This window comes from Mastomys coucha, unplaced genomic scaffold (assembly GCF_008632895.1).
Source record: "Mastomys coucha isolate ucsf_1 unplaced genomic scaffold, UCSF_Mcou_1 pScaffold20, whole genome shotgun sequence".
Classification (NCBI taxonomy): Eukaryota; Metazoa; Chordata; class Mammalia; order Rodentia; family Muridae; genus Mastomys; species Mastomys coucha.
Window position 1 is genome coordinate 116270976 of NW_022196903.1, and position 11586 is coordinate 116282561.

The 11586-nt window shown below is 40.1% G+C and overlaps 1 protein-coding gene across 2 annotated transcripts in view; it reads left to right on the top strand.

Moving 5' to 3' along the window:
* The first annotated feature begins 963 nt into the window (after positions 1 to 963).
* The window catches only part of LOC116099554 (C-type lectin domain family 4 member A-like), an 18572-nt gene continuing 7949 nt past the window's right edge, over positions 964 to 11586 (top strand). For both annotated transcript variants that reach the window (XM_031383322.1, XM_031383323.1), the window contains exons 1-3: positions 964 to 1267; positions 2408 to 2524; positions 8721 to 8822. In XM_031383322.1, the coding sequence (XP_031239182.1) occupies positions 1186 to 1267; positions 2408 to 2524; positions 8721 to 8822 (301 nt within the window). In that variant the 5' untranslated portion in view covers positions 964 to 1185. The remainder of the gene's footprint in view (positions 1268 to 2407; positions 2525 to 8720; positions 8823 to 11586) is intronic.

Genomic DNA, 11586 nt, shown 5'->3' on the forward strand with positions numbered 1-11586 from the left:
TAAAATGTGATTTTCCCTTTGCTTACTAAATAATTCAGTTTCAGTCAGGCCAGGTGTCCATAGTAGGATGACAATGATCTGACTGTGCAGAGGGCTGGCTTGATGGCAGAACTGAAGCCACAAGTGGTGAAAGGAATATAGGCACACTGATGAGAATGTGTCTTGACTGAGGACTGAGTCCACAAACAGTGAGGAGGGCAGCTGTGTCTGACAGCAGGCAGGTGCCGAGTTTGAGCTCAAATAGGGTGAGGCAGGCATTCATTCTTGAGGTCACTTCTCACAGGAAGTCACAACCTCAAACGAATGAGCAGAGGGTCCTCAAGGAGGGCAGCGTGGGGTGATACCTTGGCATTTGGGAGAGGTGAGGATGGGTACCATGCCTAGTGTTGGCTCCAAGTCAGGCTGAGATTCGGAGACTAAGCCGGATGACAGGACCTTCCTCACAGAGGGTAAACCAGGTGTGGGTTTTAGGAGCCAGGCAAGGCACAGGGTGTGACAGTGGAGATTACAGGCTGGAAACTCAGTGACTTTTAAGATAAAGACAGAATCCTTGCTAGGATGTGAAAGAAATGGCAGAACCCAGGCAGGTTAAAGAGATTATCCATGCATAAGGTAGAGCTGGCGCAGGTTCCAGAGACTGAACAGAGAGAGGACACTGTCCCTGAGCGGTGCCACAGTCTAGGGTGTATAGTAGGTGCCTTTGGGATGAAGAATGCTTCTGTCCATGGCAGGGACTTGAGTATGGTGTTAGAGCCCCAGGAAGACCAACTGGCAGCTCTTCGGAGATCACGAGTAGAGACTGGCACACTCTGGGTAAAGGAGGCTTTACTGTGGAGGGTGGCTCAGGGTGAGTGTCCGAATCTCAACTGGGTAGGGAGTTTGACTTCTCTAATGCCCTGCTTCCTCTTTTCCATTCCTTCCTGTTTTCCTCTCTCCCCCACTGAGTTCTTGGTATAGCTGGTATTCTATGATTGGACGGGTGCATTTTCGGTCTGCGATACTCCCTTTGCAGGCCAGGGGCGTGGACCTCAGGCTGCAGGCTGAGAGCAGCTATCTGTTACCGTCTCTCATCCCTAGCAGCTGTAGGGATAATTTGCTGCTGCGTTTTTTTTTCCTGCTCAGGAGATATTTTAAAGACGGCATGACACACATCTTCTGAGGGTAGGGGAAAATCTTCTTCTCAACATGTTTTCAGAAAACATTTATGTTAACACAAACTTCAAAAATAAATTTGACTCCTCAGACATCAACACAGACTTTCGGCCAGGTAAGAAAGCATTTTCTGCTGCTCCCAGTTAGTGATTCAGTAAAGGACAAAGACGGAGGAGGGTCTTAGATGCTGCCATGTCTGCCGGTCCCGAGAGCCTCAGCCTAGTGTGTTGCATGGAGATAGATGTGAAAGGTCGTGGGACTGTACAACAGAGTGAAAGTCATGGGACTGTACAACGGAAAAGAGAAAGTGTTGTCTTTACTTTTATCATCTAGAGAAAAATGACACCATATGAGTATATCGTATCTTTTCTACATGTAAATACACATAAATATGTGTACCATATTGTTTCAAAAGTTAGACCACAGTATAATAATTCCCAGCTCTCTATTTGGTAACATAGCATAATTTGTTTGGCATCTAAGTGTTGGGGGTAGCTTCTTTCTCTCTTCTCATGCCAGTGATGGAGACAGAACACAGGACCTTACACATGGTTGGAAAGTATTGTAACTCTTTTAGAAGTGGTGACTAAAACTGTAGCAATTTTTACCATAAAGGTATACAAAGGTATACAAAGACTTCTTGACTATCACATACTTTGAAGTTGGAAGCAGGCCAGAAGACTTTAAAAGTATATAATGAAATGCTATGCAGTCTTCATAAAACTGATTAAGAAGACATGATGATGATATTAAAAAAAAAAAAACAGTTGGATGTGTTGCCCCATGCCTGTAATAGCAAAACCCAGGAGGCTGAGACAGGGGTTTGCTATAAGTTTGAGGCCAGCTTGGACTACGTAATGAATTCAGTCTACCTTGGGTATATACCAAGATGCTGTCTCAAAAATAAAATAAAAAAATTATAAAGGGAAGACAATTTATGATTTAATGTCAAAGAAAATGATAGTCACAAATCAGTATTTATGATGTGCTAGTTGTGGAAAATATGTATTTATGTATGAGAGCTTTAAACTTGTTGGAAGATGAATATCAAAATATTGGCAACAATAATTCTCAAAATCAAGAATGAATTATTTTATATTTTAGAATGTCTCTATAATTAACATGATTGTTTCATATTTACATTTTCTTATTATTTCAAACATCACATTATTAGTGTTTATCAGGCACAGAACTAGAATAGTAGAAAGGAGAGGAAATAGCAGAACTCAGGAAATGAATTTTGCTTGTCTTTCAGCTCCCCAAAAGAAGAACACATCTCAGAAAAGTTGTCACAAATTCTCTAAGGTCCTCTTTACCTCACTCATCATCTATTTCCTGCTGTTGATGATCTTATTCTCCAGTGTTCTGATCAGTAAGTATATAATGAAATAAGTAAGCAAAGAGGAGAGAAGTATCCATTAGACAGCTACCCAGAAACCCGGAAAAGAAACCTATTCTGGGGCGATGGATAATGTTGGGGAATTTGATCTGTTTCAGAATTACTATTCTGTAATGATGGAATCCATTCTGGCTAGAGAAGCATGGAGCATCTGTGAGATCATTAGATCTCAGGACTGAGGAGGAATCCGTGTCTCCTCGACAGCATTGAGACCTTGCTTCTCCTATCTTAGCCTCTCTATTAGTAGTCTTGTTTATTTCATGGTTTTATACTATACTATGGCTTTCAGAACAGCTTACATATTTTAAAAGTATTAATGTACCCAAAAGAAATGTAGACAATTAAATTGGGAGGGGTTTTGCAAGAGAACAACAAAGAGTAAGACTGAATGCTTGAAGTTTGTAACTCTTGTATCAAGTTACCACAGTAAGAGCCAAGATTTTAAGCTCTATTAAATATAAAACAAACAAACAAACAAAACCACCTTATATATTTATGTTCATTTAAGAAAATATTAATAGTGATGTATTATTTTGAAATATACAGTTAATATGTTTGGAGTATTTAAAATTTATATTGAGAAAAATGTATGTATTTTCAGTATTGTCGTAGACAAGCATCTACATAAGATTGCTAAATTGATTGTTTTATATCAAACAACTTTTATAATACTCATTTTTATTGTTATAATATTTTATGAATTTTAAAGAATATGACAAAAAAGATATTGAAGGTATTAAAGGGGGGTCTCTGGGAGGAATTGGGGTACAAAAAGAAAACAATAATGTGATTTAATTCTATTTACTTAAAATATGTTTTTAAATGTTAACTAATTCAGATAAATTGAAATCATGTAACTTTTCTCATTATAATGCAATAAAACTTAAAAATAAATAAATAAATAAATAAATAAGGCCACTATTAAAAAAAAAAAAAAGATGCCAGCCCCATTGGACACACAGATGCTCCTCTTTTGGAATGGATAGGGGATAAGTCATGGACCAGGTTATTCCAGGGACAGTGCTCCAGTGGAGCTCCTTTTAAATATATAATTTTTTCTGTCCTTACTCTGTGAGATCTGAAAGCTAATTTAGAAAACAGTGGATTTCTTTTTTTTTTTTTTTGCAATTTTCTATTAGATACTTTCTTTATTTACATGTCATATGATATCTCCTTTCTTAGTTTCCCCTCTGAAAAAACAAAACAAAACAAAACAAAACAAAATTTTGTTTCCTCCCCCCTCCCCCTGCTCACTGACCTACCCTCTCCTGTTTCCTGGCCCTGGCATTCCCCTATACTGGGGCATAGAACCTTCACAGGGCCAAGGGCCTCTCCTTCCATTGATGACCAACTTGGCCATCCTCTACTATACATATGCTGCTGGAGCTATTAGTCCCACCATGTGTACTCTTTGGTTGGTGGTTTTGTCCCTGGGAGCTCTGAAGGTACTAGTTAGTCCATATTGTTGTTCGTCCTAAGGGACTGCAAACCCTTCAGCTCCTTGGGTCCTTTCTCTAGCTCCTTCATTGGGGACCCTGTGCTCAGTCCAGTGGATGACTAGTTTGGTATGGTCAAGCCTCTCAGGAGACAGCTAATCAGGCTCCTGTCAGCCAGCACCTGCTGACAGCCACAAAAGTGTCTGGGTTTGATGATTGAATATGGAAAGGATTCCCAGTTGGAACAGTCTCTGGATTGCCCTTTTTTCAGTCTCTGCTCCATAGTTTGTCTCTGCAACTCCTTCCATGGGTATTTTGTTCCTCCCCAACCTTTTTTTTTTTCTCTCAAGACAGGGTTTCTCTGTGTAGTCCTGGCTGTCCTGGAACTCACTCTATAGACCAGGTTGGCCTCGAACTCAGAAATCCACCTGCCTCTGCCTCCCAAGTGCTAGGATTAAAGGCGTGTACCTCCACCACCCTTGTTCCCCCTTTTAAGAAGGAATGAAGTATCCACACTTTGGTCTTCCTTCTTCTTGAGTTTCTTGTGGTTTGTGGATTGTACTTTGTGTATTCTGAACTTCTGGGCTAATATCCACTTATCAGAGAGTGCATACCATGTGTATTCTTTTGTGATTGGGTTACCTCACTCAGGATGATATTCTCCAGATTAATCCATTTCCCCAAGAATTTCATAAATTCATTGTTTTTAATAGCTGAGTAGTACTCCATATATAGATGTACCACATTTTCTATATCCACTTCTCTGTTGAGGGACATCTGGGTTGTTTCCAGGTTCTGGATGTTATAAATAAGGCTGCTATGAAAATAGTGGAGCATGTGTCGTTATTATATGTTGGAGGACCTTATGGGTATATGCCCAGGAGTGGTGTAGCTGTGTCCTCTAATAGTACTATGTCCAATTTCCGGAGGAACCGCCAAACTGATTTCCAGAGTGACTGTGCCAGCTTGCAATCCCACCAGCAATGAAGTAATGTTCCTCTTTCTCCACAACCTCTCCAACATCTGCTGTCACCTGAGTTTTTTATCCTAGCCATTCTGACTGGTGTGAGGTGGAATCTCAGGGTTGTTTTGATTTGCATTTTCCTGTATAATTTTCTTGAAGATATTTACTGGCCCTTTAAGTTGGAGGTCTTCACTCCTCTCTATACCTATCATCTTTTGGTTTGGTCTTCTCATTGTGTCCTGGATTTCCTGGATGTTTGGGTTAGGAACTTTTTGCATTTTGTGTTTTCTTTGACTGTTGTGTCAATGCTTTCTATGATATCTTTTGCACCTGAGATTCTCTCTTCTATATCTTGTATTCTGTTGGTGATTCTTGCATCTATGGTTCCTTACTTCTTTCCTAGGATTTCTATCTCCAGAGTTGTCTCTCTTTCTGATTTATTAACTATTTCTAGTTCCATTTTTAGGTCCTGGATGGTTTTGTTCAATTGCTTCACCTGTTTGGTTGTGCTTCCTGTAATTCTTTAAGGGATTTTTATGTTTCTTCTTTAAGGGGTTCTACTTGTTTACTCATGTTCTCCTGTAATCCTCTAAAAGATTTTTGTTTCCTCTTTAAGGGCTTGAACCTGTTTACCTGTGTTTTCCTGTATTTCTTTAAGGGAGGTATTTATTTCCTTCTTAAATTTCTCTACCACTATCATGAGGTATGATTTTTAGATCCAAATCTTGCTTTTCCGGTGTTTTGGGATATCCAGGACTTGCAGTGGTGAGAGTATTAGGTTCTGATGAAACCAAGTAGTCTTGGTTTCTGTTGGTAAGATTCTTGTGTTTGCTTTTTGCCATCTGCTGATCTCTGGTATTAGATGTTCTTGCTGTCTCTGGCTGGAGCTTGTTCCTCCTGTGGGTCTGTAAGCCTGTGTCAGCACTTCTGGGAGATCAGCTCTCCTCTGGTAAAACTTGGGTGCAGATGGCTGTGGATCAGTCCTTCCTCCGGAGTCCTGGGGTCAGAGCACACCTTGGAGACAGGCTTTCTGCTTGCGGGAAATGTGCAGAGAGGGCTGTGGATCTGCTGTCCCTCCTAGGTGGAAAGGATCCTGTCCCAGCTGCCCTGCCACTTCTGAGGCCTGTGCCTCCTGGCTGGTCCCGCCTTAGAAAGTCACTGGAGAGAAAATGCCAATCTCACCCAAGTCCCTTGGTCAGAGCACTACCTGGAGACAAGCTCTCTGCTTGTGGGTAAGGGACACAGAGGGTTGTGGATCTGCCATCCCTCCTTGGTGTAGACAGTGGTAGAAAGCTGTATTTATCTGTAAATTAGCTTTCACATTCATCAAAAATTAAAAACCATAAAGTGTATTTTGTGTAGATGTTTTATTTAGCATTCAATAATTAGTAATATCCATTTACTATGTATTGGGCAGCATGTCAGAGAGCACACATGCTGGCCCCTACTCTCAAGAAATTTTGAGAATATTCAAGTGAACCAGTGCTTAAAAAATCATATGGATGATGATATGGAGGTAAAAAGTAAGAAGTAAGCTCAGGGGATAAGAAAATCCAGAAGGATGACATCTAGATCTGTTGTGTGCTGGCACTGTTATAGACATATGGGAGCATGGAAGATATGGGCAAATATCTTCAGTGCATTTCAGAAATGTATTGTGCTCCATGGAGAACTAAGAAATGAAATGGTCGAGGGACTCTAATCTCAACTCATCTCATAAAATAATGCATATTGTACTACACTTATTTCCTCTCTGTTATATATATATTTATTTTTTAGTAACTGTTGCTGAGTCATAATCTATCCTAAAACTTAGTAGGTTAATTGAATTATTGGTGTAATTTTTGCTCCATAGCTTCACCAAGACTGAGCTGTCTTGGGAGATTCTTCTTATGATCCTAGGTAAACATATGCATTCTGATGGAGTCGTGTATCAATTACAGGCAATCTAGCTTAGGTCAGGCAATAGAGAAGTAAAATAGACCCAGTGTCTTGAGTATGGAACTGCAAAGGCATAATCCTAGTAGATGTGTGTGTAGGGAAGGTTGAAAAGTATGTCCACTTTTACAATGTGCCACAGACATTGAGAACTGTTGAAGAATCTGAAGTAGGAAATGATTAAAATTAAAATTGAGTTATAGAAGTGTGCTATCACAGATATGTAAAAATGAAGGGAAGGAGATATTATAAGACTAATTGAGAATCCATTTGAGAAGTGATGGAGGCTTGATCTAAGGGTCATGCTAGTGATGCACAGGAGAGAAGGTAACTTCAACCAAAAAGTGGGTAAAGTTTTGGTTAATATTGATTGCTTTGAACTAGGGGACACAAAGAAACAACACATGACTTTAATATTCTGATCTCATAAAGTCAACAGTCATGAAGTTATTTGAAGAGGAAAAAGATGAGCAGCAGGCTTGGGTTGAAATATGATGACTTAAGTTTTGTTTATGATCACCTCAGATGCACAGATTTAGTTGGATGCATATTAACATATTTTAGGAAAGAAGAGTAGATTTGAAAAGACCTTCCTTTATATGCAGCAAATAACCAAAATAGATAAACAACCAAACAGTGCCCCCCCCAAACTCCAAAACAACACTCCTCCAAATCCCTACTCCCCCAACCTCCAACCCTGCCAACCCAGGAAAACACAATATCACTAAGGAAGAGGGATTTAAAGGAGAAAGAGAAATACAGATAGAGTTGTGTGTCGCATCCCATTTTCAGAGAGGTGAGTGGGGAAGGGACACTTAGGAAGGAGCACAGGAAGCAGCAGCAGGCAGCAGGTAAAACTGGAGGGAGCCACCATCCTCCACGAGTAAAGGAGGAAAGAACCAGGCTTGGGGAATTTGGGAAGTCCCTTGGGGAGAGGTCTGATTAGTGTACAGGAAGAGTCACTGACAGTCCATTTCAAGACTAGTTTGGTAAATTAGCAAAAATAAAAGTCTGAATGTGGTGGGCAACTCAAGAAATGAGTGGGAGATAAAAATTCAATTTCTCCAGGAATGGTGAGTCATTTTCAGGTTAGGGACTCAATGACCGTGTGAGGACACTGAGAATAAAGGGCTAGCTGGGGTAGAGGGAGGGAAAGGAAAGAAGAGAATGCAAACACAGTCCTTTCGATCACTGTTAGGTTCTTTTATAGTTCCCATCCTTAGGAAACCCAGAACTAGTCTCAGCTCATTTCTCCCTCACCTTTTCTGGGCTATGCACATATTTAAAGAATTTATGACCTAAGATGTAGTCTTTCAGTGTGCCCTCCATTAAATGTTGATGAATACCCAGGATGAGGGATCTGTCCCTTCCTTCCAACTTTTCTTGGAGATATCTGTGGTCCAATAGGAGTAGGGTTGTGTTGACTAAAGGGTGATGGGATTTTTTTGTGTGTGGTAGGGTCTCATGCATCCCAGGCTAGGCATTAACTAACTAACCAATTAACCTGCCAATCAACCAACTAAACTAATCAACCAACTAAAATAACTAAGCCAAGCAATTATCCAACCAAGCAGATAACTAACCATACTAACTTGCATAGTTAAGGATGACCCAAAACTTCTAATCTTCCTTCTAATTCCCAAGTACTAGGACTACCACCACCACACTCAGCTAATGGTGATGGGGAATATTTCCTAGGCAGACTCTAAACTACTCAGGTAATTGGACATTTATAGATTTTGTTTCTATAAAGAATGTAAGAAAGTAAAAAACAAAAGGAGTCGAATCATAGTACTACCAGAAAAATGAATGACTTTATTGTATTTTACAGCTTTGTTTACAAAATATTCTCAGCTTCTTGAAGAAAGAAGAATTATAAAAGAACTGAACTATACTGAACTGGAGTGTACAAAATGGGACTCACTCTTGGAAGGTAAAACTTAGCGTGCCTAAAACCAACATTTCCAACTAGATTTTCAGGTAGATCTATCCCATCCACTATGGGGATATGACGTTGTACCACGCAGTCACTACCAGCTGCCTGTGGAGTCCTTTTTAGAGGTGTCCAGTCAGGCATAATTGGTATGTGTGGCTGCCTAGCTTCAACAAAGAAAAAAGTTTCAGGGAGGGTCAATATGGGGTTGAGTTGAGTTTTATTAGCAACAGAAGGGAGCTCCTGGGAAATGAAGAAAATCTGGTGGTGTGAATGTAAGCATCTCAGTTGAATAAAGTCATGTTCAACTGTGTGTGTGTATGTGTGTGTGTATAAGATTTTTATTTTTAATTTAAAGTGTTATATGGTGTGAATGTGAGCATCGTAGGTTGTGAGACACAGGTCATGGGTCCTGGAAACTGAACTCTAGTCCTCTGCAAGAGCAGTGCACACTTTCAATGTGTTAGCGTGTAGTGTAATTTTCTCAAGACTTAAATATATATATATATATATATATATATATATATATATATTTTGCTAGTAAACAGAGCTGGAAATGTGGACTTAGAAGGTGTATGGCTTAGGTTTAGGAAAGGGAAGTATTTAAGACTGTACATCACTTTGGCTTCGAGTAGGCTGTTTCTCTACTGTCTGTGGCATTTGTAATTGAGGTGTTTTTGGAATACACCATATGGCCCTAAATAGGCATAGTTTATTGTCTTTGGCAAGATACCGTTGGAAAACACTTATTTTCTGGGGACATGGAAGCTTGTCTGGGGGTTCCTGCCTTTCTAAGCAGATCTCACTCTTCACTCAGCTGTCTTCTTCCCTGTACAGAAGCTCTCATTCCTATTCAGGAACTTCATCCTATGCCTCCATCTTGAAAATTTCCCCTTACTTTTTTCTGTACTTCAGATTCAGGTTGTGTAAGTAAGGTGTTGAGGCCATTGAGACTCTATTTTGGAGTCAGTTTTATATAGAATGGCTAGGTATCTAGCTTCTGCATGTTAGCACCTTATTTTTTGAGTACAGTTTGTTGAAGAGGCTATCTTCCTCTGATACGTATTTTATGGCAAGAAATCAGGTGGTTGTAGCTGTGTTGATTTATATTTGGGGTTCCCATTTCTGTCCATCAATGGACATGTGTGTTTTTGTGCTGGTACCACACTCTGCAGTCCAGCTTGAAGTCAGGGATTGTGATACACCCAACGCTATTCTGTTTTCCTCAGGATTGCTATGGCTATCTTTTGTGCTTCTGTATGAATTTTGAGATTCTTTGGGACTCATTTATCTAATGGAGAATGTTGAAATTTTGATGGGGATTGCATTGATCTACTGACATTTAGGATCTTTGTGAGAGATTATTTTTCCATTTCATTTCAGTTTCTCCCCCTTGAGGGGGTCACTGATATCTCTGTTGCCTAAGGAGGATGTAATTAATATCACAGAATACTAAAACTTATATTTCAGATATAAAACTTCCATCTACCTTTTTATATCTTTATTTGTACATGGTTTATATATTTTTAAGACTTACTTCCAAAATCTTCATATTTTCTTCTTGGACATCTATCATGGATAAAGTTTTCAGATTAACCTATACTTTTGTTATCTTGCTTGCTGGGTTATATTGACTACCATTTTCTCTCTTTTTTTTTAATTAAATATTTTCTTTATTTACATGTCATACAATATCTCCTTTACCAGTTTCCCCTCCAAAAAACCAAAAACCAAACAACAACAACAAGAACAAACCCCTGTACACTCTCCCCTCCCCCTGCTCACCATCCCACCCTCTCCTGCTTACTGGCTCTGACATTCCCCTACACTGGGGCATAGAACCTTCACAGGGCCAAGGGCATTTCCTCCCATTGATGATCGACTTGGCCATCTACCAAACATATGCTGCTGGAGCCATTAGTCCCACCATGTGTACTCTTTGGTTGATGGTTTAGTCCCTGGGAGCTCTGAGGGTACTAGTTAGTTTGTATTGTTGTTCATCCTAAGGGGCTACAAACCCTTCAGCTTCTTGGGTCCTTTCTCTAGCTCCTTCACTGGGGACCCTGTACTCAGTCCAATGGATGACTGTGAGCCTCTACTTCTGTATTAGTCAGGTACTGTCAGAGCCTCTCAGGAGACAGCTATATCAGGCTGGATTGTCCTTCCTACAGTCTCTGACCCATAGTTAGTCTCTGCAACTCCTTCCATGGGTATTTTGTTCCCCCTTTAAGAAGGAATGAAATGTCCACATTTTGGTTTTCCTTCTTCTGGAGTTTCTTGTGGTTTATGGATTGTGCTTTGTGTATTCCGATCTTCTGAGCTAATATCCACTTATCAGAGAGTACATACCATGTGTGTTCTTTTGTAATTGGGTTACCTCACTGAGGATGACATTCTCCAGATCAACCCATTTCCCCAAGAATTTCATAACTTCATTGTTTTTAACAGCTGAGTAGTACTCCACTGTGTAGATGTACCACAATTTTTGTATCTACTCCTCTGTTGAGGAACATCTGGGTTGTTTCCAGGTTCTGGCTATTATAAATAAGGCTGCTATGAACATGGCAGAGCATGTGTCCTTATTACATGTTGGAGGACCTTCTAGATATATGCCCAGGAGTGGTATAGCTGGGTCCTCTGGTAGAACTATGTCCGATTTCCAGAGGAACTGCCAAATTGATTTCCAGAGTGGTTGCACCAGCTTGCAATCCCACCAGCAATGAAGGAGTGTTCCTCTTTTTCCACAACCTCTCCAGCATCTGCT